Below are 23,661 nucleotides of genomic sequence, written 5' to 3'. Positions count from 1 at the left end.
ACTTTTGTCATCCACTGATGCTGAACTTCCTGGCTTTTCACTCACACATGAATTATTGACAGTTTTTGGTTTTTTAGATACAGGAGAGCAAGTAAAATAGTTTTCTGCTCATCTCTCACCTCCAACTTAACTTACAAGTTGCAATGAAAGACAGGACACAATGTAAAACTTTGCACAACTGACAAGAATGGAACAGCAAACACAAAAGAATAAAGAAAAGCAAAACAAAGATGGCAATGAATCGCAAAGGATAGTGGTAGCAGGACCATAGAGACATCTATCAGTAGCTCGGCATTTGAGCGTACGCATATCCGTTTAGCACTACCATCGCCCACTATTAGCAGGCGAGGGCATTACATGCTTGTCAAACTGGCTGCCAGCAATTCAGTTGTCGAGAATGATTGCCGCAGCTTCAAAATGCTTGAAACAGTCAATGACACCACTTTTCCCACCAAAAACTGCACAGGTATCATTCGTATTGCAATTACCAACATGAAAAATCAAATAAAAAATTTACGTCCGTGAAATAAATCTTTGGCACTCTTCCAAGTTCTCAACATCATAAAAAAATTACTTTGTTGGAGAAAAAGTTTAGGGATACGCATCCCCCAGCGTCCCCCAGAAAAACAGCACTGCACATTCACACAAGCAGCCACACCTCATGCATGCATGACTGTTACCTTTGGCCACTCTGACCACACTGTACTGTTGTGTTGAATGAAAGCATCAATCTGAAGAGGGGCAGGGAAAGGGGAAGGATAGCAGGGTATGGGTGAGGGGAAAGAAGGGGACTGTCTGAAAAGCATGCAGGACTAGAAGGTGGCAGAAAAAGGCTGCCGTGTGCAGTGTCGGAAGGCTGTGGGGTGGAGGGGGCAGTTAAAAGGAGAGGAGCAGAAAGGGGAAAAGACTGGTGGGTGCATTGGCAGAGAGCAACACATGATGAGGATGAGGGGCTGTGAATTGGGAGGAGGTGACGGGACAGAGGGGGTGGAAACTGTTTCTGTCCCCTTTTTGTTGTTGACAATATTGATTCATTCGATATAAATTGCAACATTGATTCAGTGAGCACTAAACAGAAAAATGATATGCACGTGGATAAAACTTTGTCAAGCATAGAAAGATGCACACTATTCAGCAAGTTTAATTTTCAATAGACATCTAGCAGAACTTAAAAAAATGGCAATAAATCCAAAATATTCATTTTCAGATTAAAAGATTCTTTTGTGACACTCTTTCTATTCTTTACAAGAGTTCCTCACAACAACTGAGAAATTTTCCCTGTAATGTGTTACTTATTCATACATTCTCTGTCTCTCTCATTTTTTTTTTACTTTTCTTATTTTATTAATTCTTTGTTTATAAATTTTATAGTTAGTAATCTGTAAACTGTGTACAGACTAATTCCATTGTCACGATCTGTGACGACAGCTACCAATGTAAATGTAGGAGAATCCAAGAGACAAAATCAGAGGTACTATCTGATGCAGTGTGCATAGTCTAATCACAGATGTAACTCCTCTGGGTACCACCAGGTACAATTTCCACTTTAGAATCGACTGTGTTAGTTTTCCAGTCTAGTCCCACTGAAGACAGTGGTTATTCTACCTGAGGAACCTCTAGTGGTCACACTGAGGTGTAAGTTAACACATTTGTATCAGGCCTGCTGTAAGCACATGGTTGTTAACTTGTCCTCATGCAAATTCATAATTCAGCATGTATACTATGCATGAGAACACTGAAGGAAGGGCTTTGGGCAGAAGGGGTCCCCATTCAAGCAATGTAAAGCAGCAATGCTCAGCCCTGCCCCACCAAATGCTGTACAAGCAACAGTTATCATTATTTTTTATACCAAACAAGGCAAGGAACACCAACTTGCAGCCACAAACAAAGAGACAGGAGCACACTTAGTCTAGTTCTGCAATACTTTGGGAACTCTGTCACACAGGATTGGCCAATAGTCCCCACCAGAACAGAAGGTGCAGAACACAGTTTCTAGCCCATAACCCCATTGGTTTTTTTTTTTTTTTTTTTAATTAGAATGAAGGGGCTCCTAGTGTTAGTCATGTGGATGCTGAAGTTGTGATGATCGAAAACTAATGAAGGAGTTTACATTTTTTGTCTCTTGCCTCTTTGCAATTAGCACTGATAGTAGCTCTATCTATCACAGGACCTGCATCTTTTGTGTGGTTCCACTGCATGTCGTACATGTTCCATGTCTAGTTGCTGAAGGACAGAAAATACATATCCATTAAACTTTAGTGAGGTTCCTTCAGCTTCTTTTCTCTGAAGTTTTCTTTTGTAGCCAAGTCCAGTACAGGTGTCCCTACCACAGGACACTTAGCCACACCAGTTCTTAGCAATAACCTTACAGGAGATAGGTGTTGACAACTTGTGATACCTATTGGTGATATACAAATGCCCCACCCACAAGACCACAACCAAGTAGCTTTGACTTGTTGCAGGGATAGCAGTACCCAGTATCCCACACTGTAAGTGGGACTGGAAGAAAGTGAATTAAGGGTCATGTAATAAGTAGTTCTTCACATCACTTCTTAACTTATATATAAAAAGGCTGAAATACTTAGGTGTTTGTATGCGTGTGTGTGTTTGTGTGTACAGGGTTGGGGGGGGAGGGGCCAGTGGGGGGAGGAGGGGAGTTTCTCTAGACTGTCTGTAACTCCAAAGTTCAAACATATGGAATCTTGTTTATTATTTTGTGAGACATGAACCTCTTCAAAGGCAATGAAGGAACTTTTGCCACCACAAAAATATCACACAACACATGTTCAGCATAAGCTACATGTAATTCTAAACATGAACAGCCATCAGTGGTGGTTTAGCTGTTGGTTTGAAACCAGTAATGGGATATTTATTTTTGACATGTAGCATTATAAATACTGGCTTGTATTATGGGGACAGTATAACATGGCAGTCAGCCACAACTGTAAACAAACAAGAACTTGCACTGTCCAAGGGGAGAAGAGTGGTGTGGAGGAATAAGATCCACCTCCCTCTCGAAGGGCTGCCACCCTATGTCCATGTTCTGTGCTCCCATGATAGCAGAACTGAAATAACGATCATAGGGATCACTGATTCCTTTTCTTATGGTGAGAGTCTCATTTGAACCCCATTATGCATCAGTATGATTCTCTTCACTCACTTCAAAAAGGAAAATATGAGCAATCCACAATGCAAAGCAAATTGGACTACACAAAGCATTTTGTAGTGGCTACAGCAGTACAAAACACTCCCCAACCAAAGCTGCCCTGATTCAATGTCTGTATAATAGCTGTTTTTAGTTTTTGAAGAATTAACCTTGTATCTTTACAAAGAGATGATCTCACAAAGCCCATTCTTAACAAAATAGAATAAGATTTATGTACTTAAAAAATATCACAATCCTTTAATGAAAGACTCATAAAAACTGAGTAATCAGTCCGATTAGAATACAGTATTTACATGAGGACGTATCTTTTCATACCAAATATAGAAAGGGCTTAATAGCAAACAAGCCCAGAGAACATTGTTTATCTTTCAAAGCCCTTTGTTGGGGCCAACAAACACACATCTCTTGTGCTCTTCTTTCTCTCTATCTCTCTCTATCTCCCTCTCTCTCTATCTATCTATTTATCTATCTATCTATCTATCTATCTATCTATCTATCTGTCTGTCTGTTTCTCTATCTATCCATCTATCTATTTCCCTTGTGTGTGTGTGTGTGTGTGTGTGTGTGTGTGTGTGTGTGTGTGTGTGTGTAAGATAAAGGATTTTATTGAAAAGCTATGTAATTTTTCATCTTTTTTAAGTGCCTATCCTATGCACATTGTCTCCCAGTTGGTGAGTGGTGATTTATTCTCAAACATGTATTTTATTCTGTCCTAGACTTAGAATAGTGTTTTACCTTTAAATGCGCATGTTTGTCATTTGCATTCATCATAATTTCTTAAAATGATGATATAATATTTTAAATTTACAAACATCGCCTAATTTACTGTGGTGCACCTTCTCAGTCATATCCAGACAATATGCATTTTGCAGGAGGGTGAGGTGCTCACAGTGCTCCATATAACAGATGCTCACTATGATCCAATGTACTCACCGGGTGGCATGGCAGCATGTGACGAGCCGACATGTTGCCGCAGTGATCAGGGTCAGCCACCAGATGCAGCATCTGCTGCTGGTTACTGGGGTGACTACAGGGACTGTGATATGCCCTGGCACAGTGTGGTGTCTATGCTTACAAATGCTGTCACACAGAATCCTGTAAGTACATGTTCCCTTTTTTTCATAATTTGAGAATAAAAATTTGCAGGGATAGAAACAAAATTTCCACATACTGAATAGAAACAGACCACACCAAGCAATAGGTAAATAAATATTAATGACAAGAATGGAAATATTGAGCAGAATAATATCTAAAATAAAGGAAATTTAACCATTCACCTATAGCTGACTGACGTGTGGTACATAAAAACATGCAACAGGAAACAGGATTCACATTATCTTTCGAGCTCTTGCTCTTCCTCTAGCAAAAGTGCTCACATTCTTACACACAATCACACAGACACCCAAACGCACACATGCACATCAATCAGCCATATGTGAGTGGTTGTCTTTCCCTTCTTTTACTTATAAATGTTAATAATTATTAAGTTAAATAAGTATCAAAACACCAATATTTCACTGAGGTGTATACACAAGTAGAAAAGGAAATGAACTCTACTGTAGCATTTTCTATTCAGTCGTAAATGAAAGCCTTCATTATTGGTATATTTTCTGTTACACACATGTTTATTTTCCTACAGATTATTTGTTGCTGGTTTCTGATTCCACTTACAATATGTGTGATGTTTCCTGTTAAGTTATGATTACACATTGCAATATAAATCAAAAGAAGTGACAGATAAAAGATATTCAAAGTGTACCCAGCTGTAAGCTCACTTCATGTATTAAGTCCATAGTGATAGCCATTGTAGATGAGGTTGAATCAAACTAGGCAATTCATTCTGTTTCATATTGTTGTTATCATGAGATCCCTCAAATCACCCCAGACATATTTAAATTCTCAGACAGATGTACATGACTTCTCAATCATCAATGACCACATCAGAAAAAAAACTGACAACATTAATGAAGGAACTGGAATTTTATTCTCTGCTCTCAGACATTCCTTTAGAAATGAACAGTGAGACATGCGTCCAATGTTTGATTTGTACAGGAAAGGGTGTGAGGATAACATTGCTTCCACTGATGTTCATAGGCCATTGCCAAAAGACAACAAATGAGCTCTAAGAAAATGAAAGAATTCTAATTGGCTTACATATTGCTATATTGCATCTGTAACTGTGCATCTTTACTATTTATGAATTACAAGAGAGAACAACCACCAGCAAACTAACATAAATAATATTTCTAAATATCAGGTAGCAGCATACACCAATAAGCTTTTGGAACCAGAAATCAATTTAGTCAATTAAATGGAGGTTGCCATTGTAACAAGAAGTATTATTCAGGAATTAAATTGAAATATTAGGCAGGGTATGAAGTGAAGCAAAGCTTAATGACACTGTATGAGAGTAGAAGCCTCAATGAAGTATTGACAACGAATTACTTCCAAGAACACTAGTCAACATGCTTCTGTACCCCAGTTCAGATTGTATACATTCTATAGCTCAGTCACAGTAAAGTCTAGTAACACTAATAAAATACGTGTAGCAAATTTAAACAATTGAAACTCCAGGTTTTACGGAAACAAATTTGTCTACTAGAACAAAAATTAAGTGATTGGGAGAGAATCAAGAACAATGAGAAATATAAAGGCCAATCAATATCAATACTTTGGAACTAGTGGCTCCTTTGTGGGGACTTAATAGAAAGATAAGAGGGGAAAAAAGGTGTTTGGGAAAAGGTAATTCAACCAGTATCAGAATAAAGATGATGTCCATTAAATTATGAAGAATTTTGGTGTCATTAACCCATAGATCCATGTCTAACATGTGTGTGTGTGTGTGTGTGTGTGTGTGTGTGTGTGTGTGTGTGTGCGCACACGCGCGTGCTTGAGTGCCTGCATGCTCATGTGTGTGCATGATAGAGAGTGAGAGAGAGAGAGAGAGAGAGAGAGAGAGAGAAATCTTATAATAGGCTTCTCTGTTTGGACAGAGATCTGTTGGCAGAATTTAGAAAATCAAGTTCGCTCAAAATCAATACTAGACATTGTAAATGTAGATGGTGAAGTGTCCTGTCTGTTATTTTTATTACTGTCCCTCACATAATGAACAGCAAATGACTTGGCAAGCATAAAATCACACATCATAGCATGTAAAAGATAGAAGAACCTGAAGCTCTTAATTTCAATATTAATGAGTCACATTTCTTTGTTTTGTGTACCAGTATTAAAGCAATCTCCAGTTCTGAACACTAGCAGTTATATAACTTCATTATGAAAGCGAGAATTTGTTATGGAATACAAGCAATGGTGTAGTCATAATGCACTTTCACAAATTAATTATTTGTGCAGCAGACTTGTCCATCTATTTTTGTATATATAATAGAGGGAAACATTCCACGTGGGAAAAATATATCTAAAAACAAAAATGATGAGACTTACCAAACAAAAGTGCTGGCAGGTCAATAGACACACAAACAAACACAAACATACACACAAAATTCAAGCTTTCGCAACAAACGGTTGCTTCGTCAGGAAAGAGGGAAGGAGAGAGAAAGACGAAAGGATGTGGGTTTTAAGGGAGAGGATAAGGAGTCATTCCAATCCCGGGAGTGGAAAGACTTACCTTAGGGGGAAAACAGGACAGGTATACACTCGCGCACACACACACATATCCATCCGCACATACACAGACACAAGCAGACATTTGTAAAGGCAAAGAGTTTGGGCAGAGATGTCAGTCGAGGTGGAAGTACAGAGGCAAAGATGTTGTTGAAAGACAGGTGAGGTATGAGCGGCAGCAAATTGAAATTAGAAATTAGCGGAGATTGAGGCCTGGCGGATAGCGAGAAGAGAGGATATGCTGAAGGGCAAGTTCCCATCTCCGGAGTTCTGACAGGTTGGTGTTAGTGGGAAGTATCCAGATAACCCGGATGGTGTAACACTGTGCCAAGATGTACTGGCCATGCACCAAGGCATGTTTAGCCACGTGTGAAAGCACCCACGTGATTTACCAACTGACCTGCCTACACTGTGAAGCCTTCTATGTGGTAATGACCAGCAACAAACTGTCCATTCGCATGAATGGACACAGGCAGACAGTGTTTGTTGGTAATGAGGATCACCCTGTGGCTAAATATGCCTTAGTGCATGGCTAGCACATCTTGGCACAGTGTTACACCGTCCGGGTTATCTGGATACTTCCCACTAACACCAACCTGTCAGAACTCCGGAGATGGGAACTTGGCCTTCAGTATATCCTCTCTTCTCGCTATCCGCCAGGCCTCAATCTCCACTAATTTCTAATTTCAATTTGCTGCCGCTCATACCTCACCTGTCTTTCAACAACATCTTTGCCTCTGTACTTCCACCTCGACTGACATCTCTGCCCAAACTCTTTGCCTTTACAAATGTCTGCTTGTGTCTGTGTATGTGTGGATGGATATGTGTGTGTGTGCGCGAGTGTATACCTGTCCTTTTTTCCCCCTAAGGTAAGTCTTTCCGCTCCTGGGATTGGAATGACTCCTTACCCTCTCCCTTAAAACCCACATCCTTTCGTCTTTCCCTCTCCTTCCCTCTTTCCTGACGAAGCAACTGTTTGTTGCGAAAGCTTGAATTTTGTGTGTATGTTTGTGTTTGTTTGTGTGTCTATCGACCTGCCAGTGCTTTTGTTTGGTAAGTCTCATCATTTTTGTTTTTAGATATATTTTTGTATATAAATTAAGACAGAGGGTGTAGAGCTAGTTATTGTGTAAATGTTATTTCACTTTCTTCCACTCCTGTCTACAGTATGGCATACTGCTGTGGGAAAATTCCTAAAGAGCTATGTTTATTTTCAGATGGCAGAAGTCACCTAGATATATAGGATCACCATCCAGAAAATCGTGCAGAAATCACTTTAAATTTCCTAGAGTAATGAGAGGACGTAGTAAAAAATCTCTTTGTAATTTTATGGAAGCAAATTATTTTCAGTGCCATTAGTGGAGATTTTGATTAGTTCAGTTGTATAGAAAATCCAGAAAGGTCAATCAATGTTTGGTTTCTAATTCACAAGAATGTGACTCAGCAGTTTCTGCTAATGCCACAGTGAGGGACTACGTTGTTATCCTTCTCTGAATTCATCTTGCAGTTGCTGTAATATTTTAATGCCAGTTTTTCTCCCTTTGTTAAACAGTAAAATTTATTCTGGTATCAAAATGGCAAACAGTGACAAAGAATAAACTCTATGATGGTAAGTTTTTAAAAACTACATGTACTGATAAAACCTACCATTGTCCCACTGCTGTAAAAATAAAAGAATCTTATGTGATAATAAACAACAGGATATCTTGTGAAATTAATTTACATATGACAGTTTTTGCAGTGCAAGTTCTGACATTCTTTGTTCCACAGGACATCAATTATGTTTACTTTACTGGTGACATCATTGACCATGGAGTGTGGCAGACAAGCATACAAAGGAATAACGAGTCATTCCAGCTTTTTTATCCAACACTGAAGCAGGCATTTGGTGAAGCCACTGTTTTCCCAGCATTTGGCAACCATGAAGCACATCCTTTCAACCAGTAAGTCTGCTTTCCAGTGTATTAAAAGGATCGCTAAATTTAGCTGTTGTAAAGATGTTTTCTAAAGTATAACCACTTTCTCTAATCCACTGAGGCAAGAAAAAAATGTTCATTTGAACTAAATTTATAATATATTCAATAGAAACTTAAAAGCTATATCATTCTAAATAAAAATAAATAAATTTTTGGAAGCACATTAATACCCTCTGAGAGCACTCTGAATGTTTGAGAGACAACATAAGGATATTCATATTTGTCATTTTATCAGCAGAGAGCAGCAGTGAGCACATCACTTATAACAATTAAGTTTATTTCAGTCAAATGTTCTCATTAATTCTTTAATGGCTGAGGTGGTTTCAACTGATAAGTTATTTTCAGTCGCTTATAGATACCTCTTGGCTGATGGTAGTGTCAGAACATGTGAGCTTCCTGCTAGAAGACTTCTTCTAATTCCTTGACTAGGTATTTACCACATTATTGACAGGGAGCAGCAACATGCACGTTACCTTTAACAATAAGATTTAAACTATAAGCCTTACAGAAATGTTGACTCCTCTCATCTTGTGATGCATCCACCAACCAAACGACAGGGTAATTATAATTAAAGTTAAACCTTCAAACTGCTGTAGAAATAACACCACTGGTCAGAATGACATCAAATTGCAACAGAATATTATCGGAGAAGGGGGAAAATGAATGGCAGAAGAAAAATAAATAGTTACAAAATGTCGCAATAGATGGCGCTGTAAGCATCATAATTTAGTAGTGGTTGACTAAAAATGACAAATGAATCATACAAAAATGCCTAAGGTGTACTTTTGACGTTAGACAAACTGTATTACTCAGTATGTATTGGTGTACAGGTGTGATACTGTTAGTTACATAATCCCATTCACCACAGCAAGGTCATAACACATCAGACAAGAAAAATCAGTTTTTAATTGTCCTGAGGCCAAAAACTGCACAAAAAGCATCAATCAAAATCAGATAAGATTATTAATTTCCATGTGACTGCAAAAAATATTCAATATGTTGTTCACCGTTTTCTGCAACAAGTTGAAATCGAGAAACAGCATGTTCAACAACTGACTGAAGTGTTTCCAGCATCATGTTCAGAATGTGTTGTGCAATGCTTGCCTTCAATGCAGAAAAGTTTGCAATGGGAACACTGAACACACCATCTTTCAGATAGCCCCACAACCAGAAGTCACGCAGATTAAGATCAGGTGATAGGGGTCGCCAGGCTGTAGGGAAATGGCGGCTGATGATTCTAGCATTTCTGAAATGGCGCTTCAGCAGCTGCTTAACTGGATTTTCAGTGTGCAGAGGTGCGCCATCTTGCATAAAAATGATCCCATCCACACTGTTGGAGAGCTGGAATGATGTGGTTGCACAAAAGACACTCATAGCACTTACTAGTGACGGTACAGGTAACAGGACTGGAAGTTCCCTTCTCTTCAAAACCCACACCAAAAGAACTCGTCTTTTCGAATTTCTGAATCATTTTCTCCAGACCCACACCAGTCATTGGACCTATGCCTTTTTTTTAACCCTTCAGTTTCTGGAACTTCTGCAGAGTGATGTGTGTACAGTCATCATTCTTGCAATACAGCTTTACAAGCAGAGTACGATCCTGCATTTAGACAGTCATGGCGAATGTTGCAGATGAAAAAGGAGGAAAAGCCGTGTCCTGGTGTGTTTATACCAACTTCAAAGGATCATACACATAACAGGTGTTTTCATTTACATATTCTGACGCATACACCGCCATCTATTGGTCAGTTTTCACACTATTTTTTTTTCTTCTGCCATACGTTTCCTCCCCTTCTCCGATAATATTCCATAACAATTTGATGCCATTCTGACCAGTGGTGTTATTTCTACAGCATTTTGAAAGTTTAACTTTGATTATAATCACCCTGTATATTTATGAGCTACAGAAAGTGACTTATCATGCAAACCCAGTTTTACTTCTTAAGTAATAGATCCCAGTACGTTGTCCTCGATGGTGAGTGTTCATCAGAGGTGAGGGTATCATCTGGAGTGCCCCAGGGAAGTGTAGTAGGTACAATTTTGTTTTCTATCTGCATAACTGATCTTTTGGATAGGGTGGATAGCAATGTGTGGCTGTTTGCTGATGATGCTGTGGTGTACGGGAAGGTGTCATCGTTGAGTGACTGTAGGAGGATACAAGATGACTTGGACAGGATTTGTGATTGGTGTAAAGAATGGCAGCTAACTCTAAATATAGATAAATGTAAATTAATGCAGATGAATAGGAAAAAGAATCCCGTAATGTTTGAATACTCCATTAGTAGTGAAACACTTGACACAATCACATCGATTAAATATTTGGGCGTAACATTGCAGAGCGATATGAAGTGGGACAAGCATGTAATGGCAGTTGTGGGGAAGGTGGATAGTCATCTTTGGTTCATTGGTAGAATTTTGGGGAGATGTGGTTCATCTGTAAAGGAGACCACTTATTAAACACTAATACGACCTTTTCTTGAGTACTGCTCGAGTGTTTGGGATCCCTATCAGATCGGATTGAGGGAGGACATAGAAGCAATTCAGAGGCAGGCTCCTAGATTTGTTACTGATAGGTTTGATCATCATGTGAGTGTTACAGAAATGCTTCAGGAACTTGGGTGGGAGTCTCTGGAGGAAAGAAGCCATTCTTTTTGTGAATCGCTACTGAGGAAATTTAGAGAACCAGCATTTGAGGCTGACTGCAGTACAATTTTACCTCCGCCAACTTATATTTCATGGAAAGACCACAAAGATAAGATGAGAGATATTAGGGCTTGTACAGAGGCACACAGGCAGTCATTTTTCCCTCGTTGATTTAGAGTGGAATAGGGAGAGAAGATGCTAGTTGTGGTACGAGGTACCCTCCACCACGCACCATATGGTGGATTGCGGAGCATGTATGTAGATGTAGATGTAGATGTATTTTACATGAGCACTGAGCTGCAATAAGCTTTATTACTAACATGGGGATGTAGTACTGGATGATAGATTTTCACTCAATGACTATACTGCAGATATTATATTGCAGTTTATATGCATACATCTTACTCCTCTTGCAAGGTGTCAATGCCTTCTCCTGCAAGTTAAGTTACCTTATGCGTATCCTGTGTTCCAAACTCCTATTAACCAAATGGCTGTTCCAATATTTTTTCATTTCTCGAGGTGTAATACTATATACAGGGTGTCTCACCTAACTATGCTACCTCAGATATCTCTGGAACAACAACAGATATTCAAAAATGGTTTTCACCACTGTGAATGTACGGCAGGGGCTTAGGAAACTAAATACTATGCAAAATTTTAAAATATAAATAAATGCTATTTTCAACACAAACTTGTGTATTTTTAAATGAACACCCACTATTATTTTATATTTATTCAATAGCATGAAAAATCACAAAAATAATGGTGTTGGTTGCATCACAATATGTCAATTACGTACATCCCAAGAAATTGTGAAGCAAAGTTGATGCTTGAAATAAATGAAGCGCATAGCTAGCGCACATCCTGAGACTCAAGCGTGCACCTCATACTGCCTGTGTCAGGGGCTCGCACAATGGGAAGGTATGCACAATCCACAAAAATAAACAAGTAACACATCCAATGCAAATTTAGGTTTTTGAAATTGTAAATGTATGTTTATTCTAGCAAAATGACAACAACTAGAGCTACCATTAGAGATAACACACTTGAATTCACTTTGCTAAACACATTTACTAGTGTCCTGTCACCCACAGAAACTGTATTGTTGTGCATTACATCCAGCATAGAAAATACACCCACATCCTAACCAATGAAACTGTGTCACATCAACATATGTTCGAAGAGCCCTCCATTTGCATCAATACATGTTTGCAGATGGGTAACGAGAGAGTGTTGCAAAGATTGTAGAGTTTCTACAGATATTGCCACACACACTGCAGTAATACAATGTTGCATATAATCTACTGTTATTGGGGGTTCTTGATACACTCTGTCTCTCACTGCACCCCAGAGAAAGAAGTCTGATGGCTTAAAGTCAGGGAACCATGCTGGCCATCGTACAGTACCTCCCCACCCCATCCACCTATTTGGAAATGTCACATGTAAAATGTCTCTGGCAACTTTTGCAATGTGTGCAGGACACCCATCATGTTGGAACCACATTGGTAGACGTGTTTCCAATCCTAGATCCTTCACAAGGAGTGCTAGAATGTGTTGAAGAAATGATGCATATCACTGTCCATTCAATGTTCCACAGTAAAAATAGGGACCTACAATACAGTTAGCAATTATACTGCACCAAACATTGACACTCCACTGTCATTGATGAGCAACTTGGCAAATCCAGTGGGTATTTTGCACAGAACAGTAGTGTGTGTTCTGCAGATTCACATTACCGTGATTTGTAAATGAACAACATATTGCTTAGGAATACTGGATTACCTTGCAACTGCTGAAGTGCAAAATGACATAATGCAATGCGGGATTCAAAGTCATTCCTGTACAGCTCTTGGTGCAGTGAGATACGGAACAGATGAAACCGATGCTGTTGCAAGATTCTGCACACACTACTGTGGCTTATTCCTACACCTCATGCAATTTCTCATACACCCACCTGAGGATTGTGCACTACAGCAGCCAGAACAGCAATATCATTTCCATTGGCAGTCACTTGCATTATACATCAAAGTTTTGTGGGTGCCCAGCTTCCTGTTTCCGTGAGTATCTTGCAGATGTTGCCAATGATTCAACATAACAGACACCGCCAAACTGGGTAGCCTTCAGCATACAGTGTCACAGCTGCAGTTGCATTTCTGGGACATTCACCATAAATTAAAATAATATCTAGTTTTTCTTCATTACTGAAGGCCAGCATATCGACTAGATGATGGCAAATGTAACAAGCCACAAGAACAAGTTTTATATGGCAACGTATGTGAATTACATTACAGTATGAGAGCACTTCAGCAGACCAGATTAGGAGACGCTTGTACACTGAAGGTAGAATGTGCCATGTTGATATTGGTATGTTCACGGCAGGATACAGGCACCAGTGCAGGCAACCCCTGCTCTGAGCACAGTACTACATGCGATGCATTAGGTTGGAAACTGTGACACCATTGCTATTCTTTACAAGCCACATATTTCAGAACTTATGACGTTTAGAAACGTGAAACCAAGTGTGTTACCAGTGGTTGTACATCTGGTTGTCATTTCACAACAATAAACATTATGTGCAGGACATCCATCATTCTGATACAGCATTATTTGACACATTATAAGAGGTGGATCAGTTCAAGAAAGGTACAGCTCAAGAAGGGGCTAACTATTCCCCTTCGGAAGTGCCATTAATGAAATATGGGCCATTGATGTGTTGTCATACAATATCACACCATACATTAACACTCCACTGACATAGTACGTCAACCACATCATGATTACTGGTGGTGTGAGGTGCACGCTTGAGTCTCAGGACGTGTGCTAGCTGTGCGTTTCATTTATTTCAAGCATCAACTTCGCTTTGCAATTTCTCGGTATGTAATTGACGTATTGTGATGCAAGCAACACCATTATTTTTGTTATTTTTCATGTTACTGATTGCATACAAAATAATAGGCGGTGTCAACTTAAAAATACACAAGTTTGTATTGAAAATATTATTTGTTCACGTTTTAAAATTTTGCATAGTATTGGGTTTCCTAAGCCCCTGCGGTACGTTCATGGTGGTGAAAACCATTTTTCAATATCTGTTGTTGTTCCAGAGATATTTGAGGTCGCAGAATAAGGTGAGACACCATGTATATGAATGTCTAACAGTGATTATATAAAAAACAGTCAAAGTGCTATATTGTTAGTGCTTTTGGTCAATAGCCCATCATCGGACACTATTTGAAGCAGCAGCACCCGAATGGTATCAGTCACAAGCTGAGGAGAGGTGTATCATTTGGTTTTACCTTGAAGCATATGTTGCTGTCACCTTAAATCTGTCTGACAATGGTCTACCAACCAAAAGTGCTAATACCATTAACATTATATTTTTTGAGGCTTTTGTGACAGACTAGTTGTAGAAATGGTTCTCAGGTGAGACAGCAGATGTCATCATAAAATCCTCACAATATTTCATCAGTGCAACTGAATGACATCTTCAGGTTTGTGACACCTGAAGTTGTTGGTCACTATGACTGTTCTTTATATAATCGCTGTTAGACATTTATATATGTAGTATTACAACTGGAGAAATGAAAAAAATATGGGAACAGCTACTTGGGTAATAAGAATTTGGAAGATGGGATACACATAAGGTAACTTAACTTGCAGGAGAGGGCATTGTCTCCTTGCAAGAGGAGTAAAATTTATGCATATAAATTGCAGGTTTGTGACACCTCAAGATATTGGTCAATTGTGACAATGGAGTATTGTGAGTATTTCATAGCAACATCCGACATTTCAGCTGAGAACTGTTTCTACAACATTAAAGTTAAATAAATGTGATCAAAACTGTTTTTTAGACTCAAGAAATTGTGTTTGTCTGAACAGTCTAAATTATTGATAAATAATGAGTAAATTCCTAAAACCGATTATTTGTAATTTGCAGATATTCTTTTTGTCTGTAATTCTTAAAACAGGTACGCACCTGATGATGTAACAGATGATACTGTATCCTCCAAATGGCTTTACGAAACAATGGCAAATCTGTGGCAGACATGGCTACCAGCTGATATAGTACCAACTGTTATGAAGGGGGGATATTATACAACCCTTGTGAGACCAGGACTTCGGATCATATCTCTCAACAACAATGTGTGCTATAAGTATAACTGGTGAGCCAATTTGATTTTACATTATTATTGTCAATACTTTTTTTTCAGTAAAATTCCTCATATGGCACTGGTGCGTACTCAATATCAACTGTACTGTGGAAACTCCATGATGGAATGCAGCAATATTATGAAAAGGATAACTGTCATTCATCATATAGCAGAGATGCTGACTGTCAGAAAATGAGCTTTTGGGTAACAAGGTCTTCGTCAGAATAGAAAACGCACACATAGCTGAAACTCACACACACATGACCACAGCCTCTAGCTGCTGAGGCCACACTGTGAGCATCTGTGCATGATGGGAGACACAACCGGGTGGAGGGGGTAAGGAGGAGACCTGGGTAGGGAGGTGGAGGGATAGTAGGGTAGGAGTGGGGGATAGTAAAGTGCTGCTTGTGGTAGCATACATGGTCACAGTGGAGAGAGGGTATGGCAGCTAGGTGCAGTCGGGAGGCTAGACAGAGGGGGGAATGTTAGAGGAAAAGTAGAGTGGAAAAAGACTGTTGGTCCATGGTGGAGTAGAGGACTATGTAGTGCTGGAATGGGAGCAGGGAAGAGACTAGAGGATGATGACTGACAAAGGTTAAGGCCAGGAGGGTTACGGGAACGGGATATATTGCAGAGAGAGTTCCCACCTGCACAATTCAGAAAAGGTGGTGTTGGTGCAAATTCTGAATTGCATAGATGGGAACTGCAGTATATCCTATGTCCCCATAATCCTCCTGGCCTCAACCTTCATTGGTCTTTGTCCTTACCCTCTATCCCCTTCCATGTTCCAATTCTAGTGCTACACAGTCCTCTATTCCAGCAACACAGCCACTCAGTCTTTTTATCTCTTTTCTTTTCCACTGACCCCCCCTCCGCCTTGACCCCTGTCTAACCGCCTGACTGGACCTAGCTTCCCTATGCTCTCTTCACCTTCTTCTATATGCTCCCGCAATGTGGCCTCAGCAACCAGAGACCACAGTTTTGTGTGTGTGTGTGTGTGTGTGTGTGTGTGTGTGTGTGTGTGTGTGTGTTCCATCTCCGACAAAGGCCTTGTTGGCTGAAAGTTAATTTTCTGACAGTCTTTTTGTTGTGCCTATCTGCTACTCAGTATCTCCACTATATGGTGAGTAGCAACTATCATTTTCATAAACTGTCACCATATCAATTGTTTTAGTTTGTGAGAAATTGCTTAAGTGAAGTTTAATATACTGCTGTGGTTACTGTTACATTAGAAAACACCTAACTATTAAATCATCATTTTCAGTTGATTACCAGTAATACAAAAATGAAATACACATGAATATAAAACTGATGCAAAATACTAATGATGAATTAACTTGAAACATTTACCACAGTAACAAAAACACACTGTTAATAGTTTTGATTTCACAGTTCATTATAATTGCCTCAGTTTTCCCCAGTTCTCCACCAAGTGGCAACTGTTTTTTGTCTGAGTTAATATTACAGTTCATGACTGTTTCTTTCTTGTAATGAATCAATATGGAAACACCTTTCATATAATATTCAGTCTGTTGATAGATTGGCAAAGAATAAATTATGCTTTCCACCACAAACACTGCTGAAATTAGCACCATTTGTACAATTTTCATTATATTGGAGGAGTCTATTCTTTTAGATACCAAGACGAAAAATGAAGGAAATGCAGGTATAAATGCCAGATCCAATTTTCACTGCATTATCTTCTGAATTCGTTAAAATTAAACACATTACCTTCAATACAGAACACAAAAATATTCTTTATAGAGGTGATTCATATAAATAAATATGTCAGTTGTGCACTACCCAGGCAGCTGACTCTCTGTGGGATGCACACAAGGAGACCCAGAAGTGTAAGTGTAAGGTCCAAAAGAATGTCCCCCCCCCCCCCCCCCTCTTCCCCACCACCACAGCACAGGTGAGAGTTTTAAAATACTAGGAGCAGTGAAGCTCATACAATACAAGGTACAGAAAGGTTGTTGAAACCTGAAATTGATAGCAGTGGGATTTTTGGGGGATATTTTAAGCATTTATCAAAAGGATAGCTAATGGGTAATGGAGGTGGTGTATTTGTTGAAGCAGACAAGAACCTCAAATCCATTGAAATAGAAATTGAAACTGCATACGATATTGTTGGGGCAAGACTCAGTATTGGAGGTAGGCATAAAATGGTAATTGGATCTTTCTATCCCCCACCCAACTCACCTCCTGATATAACCAAAAACTTTAGGGAAAACCTCAGTTTGCTTGTATGTAAGTTTCCCAACTGCACTGTAATCATTTGTGGAGACTTTAATCATCCAACAATCAACTGAGAAAACCACAGTATTGTTAGTGTTGGTCATGGCAAGACATCCTATGAGACACTACTAATTGTCTTCTCTGAATACTACCTAGAACAGATGGTTTGATACGCTACTCATGATGGAAATATATTAGATATAATTGCAACAAATAGACCTGACCTATTTAGGATGTCCACATAATAATGTGGTTGTGGCAACGATGATTATCAAAGCACAAAGGACACCTAAAAGAAGAAGAATGATATATATGTTCAGCAAACGAGATAAAAAAAGCAGTAATGTCATATCTTAATGAGGAACTTGAAATATTTAGCACAGAACAGGAGCATGTAGAGGAACTCTGGCTCAAGTTTAAAAGAATGTAATGGATAGATATGTACCAAGTAGAACTATTCACAATGGGAGGGACCCTCCATGGTATACAGTCACTGTAAAGAAACTTCTAAGAAAAGAGAGACTACTGTACAATAGATATAAAACGAAGTATAGGGTAGAGATAGAGAGATTATGAGTGAAAGATGTTTAGCTGTCTAGAGAGCAATGCATGATGTCTTCAGTGACTACCATGGCAGAATATTGTTAAATGATCTTTCACAAAACCGTAAGAAATTCTGGTTGTATGTATAGGCTGTTAGTGACACCCAAGTTAGTGTCCAGTCAGTTGCAAATGAGACATGAACTGAAATTAAGGGTGGAAATGCAAAATCTGCAATGCTGCCATTTTTAACTTTACATTTACAAATAAAAACTCAGGAGAACAGTCCCAATTTAATCCTTGCACTACTGAAGAAATGAGTGAAACAAGTGTTAGTATCAGTGGTGTTGAGAATCAGCTGAAAGACTTAAAACTGAACAATGCTACAGGGTAAAAGGAATCCCTATCAGATTCTATGCTGAATTTGTGGCTGAGTTCGGCCCTCTTCTAAATATAATCAGGTACAGATCCTTTGAGCTAAAAACTGTACCCAGTAGTTGGAAGAAAGCACAGGTCACACCCATTTACAAGAAGGGAAGTAGAAGTGATCCATAAAAATGCCATCTAACATCTTTGACATCAATTTTGTGTGGAATCTTAGAACATATTCTGAGCTCCAGCATAATGAGGTATCTCAAACAGAATGATCTCCTCCATGCTGGATTCCGAAAACATCAACCATGTGAAAGCCAACTCACTCTTTTCTCACAGCATACTGAAAGCTTTGGATAAAAGTAGTCAGGATGTAGTATTTCTTGATTTCCAAAAAGTGTTTGACTCAATACAACATCTATGTGTATCGTCAAAAGTACATTGACATGGGTCATCATGTGAATTTTGTAAATGGACTAAGGATTTTTTGGTAGGGAGAAGGCAGCATTATCTTGGATGAAGAGTCATTATCAGATATAGGAGTAACTTCAGGTGTGCCCCAGGGAAATGTATCTAGACACTTGATGTTCATGTATATTACTGACCGTGTTGATAAAACTGCTAGTAATCTCAGTCTTTTTGCAGATGATGCAGTTATCTATAGGGAAATACTGTCTGTAAGAAACTGTAATAAGCTGCATATATATATATTTAGTTTGATCTTGATAAGATTTTAAATTTGTGAAAAGGTTGGCCACTTGCTTGAAATGAAAATGTAAAATAGTGCCCTTCACAAAATGAAAATATGTAGTGTCCTATGACTATAATATCAATGAATCACAGTCAGAATTACTCAATTCCTACAAACACATGGGCATAACACTTTGTAGGGATATGAAATGAAATGTTCACACAAGCTCAGTCATTGGTAAGGCAAGTATCAGACTTCAGTTTATTGGCAAAGTACCTGGGAAATGCAATCAGACTACAAAGGAGGTTGTTTACAAATGATTTGTGTGGTCCATTCTGGAATACTGCTCAAGTGTATGGCACCCATACCAAATAGGACTACAGTGGAATTGAACATATACAGAGAGCAGTATAAATGGTCACAGATTTGTTTGATCCATGGGAGAGTGTCACAGAGAAGCTGAAGAAACTGTACTGGCACACATTAAAAGATAGAGGTGAACTATCCTGTGAAGGACTACTTACAAAATTTCTAGAAGAGGCTTTAAATCATGATTCTAGGGACACACTATAACCACATGCTTATTGCTCACACAGAGCTCTTGATGACTAGTTTAGATTAACTGTGGTGCACACAAAACCTGGTAAAATGGAACATAACCTGTGCATTGCATTTCACAGTATATGTAAATGGGAAAGCGCTGGTAGATAGACACAATAAAAAAAACACACAAACACACACGCAAAATTTCAAGCTTTCGCAACCAACGGTTGCTTCATCAGGAAAGAGGGAAGGAGAGGGAAAGACGAAAGGATGGGTTTTAAGGGAGAGGGTAAGGAGTCATTCCAATCCCAGGAGCGGAAAGACTTACCTTTGGGGGGAAAAAGGACAGGTATACACTCACACACACACACACATATTCATCCACACATATACAGACACAAGCAGACATATATATGGAAGGGTGGCCAACTAGATACATCTTTTATCATTCCCAAACAAATATTTTTATTTAATAACAATTATATCACAAGCCAACAAACAGTTACTTAGATTCTTGCCAAATTCATACAAATAGTTAAGGTTTTTAAATTAATATCATAATGCATAAGGGCATTTACATTATACATAAAATTATAAATGGTACTTGAAGAACATGTCAGGTGTACAATACAATGGTGGTCTGATTACAAACAGCTAATTGACTAAATAAACTTGTGGTGGCATGCTGTCTACATGACTAGCATTACAACTGTGGGCTAATTCCACAACAGGACTTGAATAAAAGTTGAACAAACATTAAATGAAAAACATGAAAATACATGCATCTCCACTGCAACAGTAAGCTCCAGGTCTACTCCAAGATGAGAAATTAGTTACAAGTACACATAATGTTGGTATCCAAAGTCTATTAGCTGCCTCGTCATTAGGAGGTACACAGTCACATTAAATTTTCCTTTTGCTAAGGCAGCATAAGGCAAATGATGACACTTTGGCTTTATAAGACAATGTTATTCTGCTCCCATATAGACAAGATATGGCCAAGCTGGTCAAATGCTATCCAAACGTAAAAACCAAAGCAAACAGTAATACTTCACTGATGGCCAAAAGGCTTTTAAAATCAAGTTAACTATTTAAATAAATTACTGGGCCCTTAAAACACTATTAAAATGGTAATGACAAATAAACCATTATTTTTTTAAAGAAATCAAGAAATTCAGTGTTCAGTTTCCCCAAAGGGTTTCATCACAGGCCCACAAGGACCTTACAACAATCAAAACACTGAGTAAACTGCTTCCCCAAAATCACTAAAGCCAAGTCCTAATCCAGTGACACCCCCACTGCAGCATGATACCAAAAGAATTTACTCAACTTGAGGGTGAAATGGGAGATCTGCAGAAGCATGCATGACCTGCCAACATCTAGGCATATTGCAATGATGGGAAAGCCCCCGAAATAGAAGGAAAATGTGTCCCTGCACCAGACCAACAGAACAGCGATGCATCAACCACTGCTGATACAAGGCTGTCAACATATACCAAACAACAAACAGCAAATGAGTTCAATAGAAATTTACTTACACAGCAATACTTAAATGGGCAATTAAAAATTATTTTCAAGGAAACCAACTATTAAAACTTCAGTACAGGAGCGATCCACTCATAAAAGTTGCAGTTCAACCTTCCTAGCAATAACAAGAAACAATGCACAAAGTCATTTAAAAGAATAAGTACATAATCATTCAAGTAAGCTTAAATAAGTCAACGTACATCTTTACTGGGGCCTCTTAGGGACTAATAGAGACTGTAATTTGGATACACACCAAATGGCAGATAGCTGGTTAAAATGTACACCTATAACCCGAATGGGTCCTCAACATCGAGTAAGAGTGTGTTATAATTTACCCCTCCATCACATCATTTGTTGATTGTCACTGACTTCAAAATAAACTCTTTGAGAGGCATTAGATATACAATAAACTTTTTTACTTATCTTCTCTTCTCATAGGTGGCTCCAGTTCTTCATGTCTAGATACTGAATTTGAAGCTGAAATTTTTTGATATTATAGGTTCTCACAGTTCCAGTCGACACAAATAATGTTGAAATATTGCCTGAGCAGAAATTTCTGTTTCTGTAATTTTTACTCTTTCACATTTTTCTATGTCAAACTCTCAAACTCTCTTTACAATTTCCACTTCAAAATCGAAAATTACATTGTTATTCCCAAACATAAAAACACGTCCGATCACATCTGAGGCATGTCCACTGCTATTCCATTCTGCAGTACTAACAATATTCCAAAGAGTTTACAAACTTCCTTGACAAATGACTTTCTGTTAATATGTACCATTATTTTATTAATGAATTCAGAATAAACATAATAAATATCATCTGACTGCACAATTAATAACAGAAATTTTAAGTGTGCCAGATATTTCATAATGTTTCCAGAAGAAGAGTAATTTTAACTGTACATACAGAGTTAGTACATACTGATTGTAACAACGAAAATAAAGTAATGTCTTTTTATGGATTATAGTCTAAAATATACCACATCATGTACAAAACCATATGAAATTCCTTTAGTTAAACACCTGAGATAATATTAACCTGATTAAAAGGAGAAAGTATTTTTGGTATCGATAACTTCTATTGAAGAAAAGTAATGCTAGAGGAGGGTGTCCCTTTACAGTGTGCAAATATGAGCTTACACACACACTTGACCTACATGTGTGTACCTCTAGGTGTAGTGCACAAAATTTCAGTTACAGGCCAAAACCAATAACTTGCGCCAGGAAGGGCCATAAGGTCTTCACCAAACAGAAATCACAATCAGTAGTATCCAACACTCAAGCATAACAAAAAATGATTTTAAGTGTCAGATTAACAATGCATAACACTATCTTGGCGCTTACAGAAACCTCCAGATTGACACACACAGCCCCAAATGGGGTCACTGAAAGGCATAAGGAATTGGATTAATGCCAAGTTCAAACTGGGGCAGAATTGGCAATCTGTTGGTACAGTACTTACTGAACAGTCTTCACACATAATTTCAAATAAGTGCCAAGGAGGCTTAAGGGCTCCAGGTAGACACCAGATAGTACTGCCCTCTGCTCGTAGCTGCTAACAAGTTGTTCAATACATCTCAACATGTTTACAACACCACAATTGACTGATGAACTTCATAACTAAGTTGCATGTGATGAGAGCTGCTACTTGCCCACTAAACTTGCCACTAGCAATGGTCAATGCTGCAGGAAAACAAGGTCCCTCATAGGCCAACAATGAATGGTCTCAACGCACTGCAATCACCAGAATGCTGAGTACTCAGGCACACCCATTCAGCTTCATGTCCCACACACCACTCACTACCACACAGTACCAGAGGGAACACACAACCAAGCCAAGATTATATGACAAGAGCCAGAATCAATGGAACATGCACACAAGTGGCACCATTAGGATCGCGTGTGCACCCTCACAGAAACCGCCATGACTCATAGTTAACAAATTATCATGATTGCTAATTTATTTCCAATCATCCACTGTCTGACATCTTGACTGTTCACATTACCTCAAGCATCACTTACCATCGACTATAGAAATGTGTCATTTATGGGAGCCGGTCAACAATGGTATCCCATTCTTTTTAACTCCATACACACAGTCATTGTGCTAGCTGGACTGATGGTAGCACTTTGTAACTCATACATTATCCCTTCACTGATTTCATGTAATGTTTAACACTACATTCCACAATGC

At 38.7% G+C, this 23,661-nt stretch overlaps 1 protein-coding gene across 3 annotated transcripts in view; it reads left to right on the top strand.

Annotated features, from left to right (window-relative positions):
* Positions 1-23,661, top strand: part of LOC126161620 (sphingomyelin phosphodiesterase-like) — a 361,860-nt gene that overhangs the window by 301,348 nt on the left and 36,851 nt on the right. For 2 of the 3 annotated variants that reach the window (XM_049917578.1, XM_049917580.1), the window contains exons 5-7: positions 4,039-4,263; positions 8,558-8,730; positions 15,372-15,566. The exons of the other annotated variant lie outside the window; for it this stretch is intronic. In XM_049917578.1, coding sequence (XP_049773535.1) covers positions 4,039-4,263; positions 8,558-8,730; positions 15,372-15,566 — 593 coding nt within the window. The remainder of the gene's footprint in view (positions 1-4,038; positions 4,264-8,557; positions 8,731-15,371; positions 15,567-23,661) is intronic. 3 annotated transcript variants of the gene reach the window in all.

The sequence above is a fragment of the Schistocerca cancellata genome, chromosome 2 (assembly GCF_023864275.1).
Source record: "Schistocerca cancellata isolate TAMUIC-IGC-003103 chromosome 2, iqSchCanc2.1, whole genome shotgun sequence".
NCBI lineage: Eukaryota > Metazoa > Arthropoda > Insecta > Orthoptera > Acrididae > Schistocerca > Schistocerca cancellata.
The sequence above is the reverse complement of the archived record's forward strand: the minus strand, read 5'-3'. Positions and strand labels throughout refer to the sequence as shown.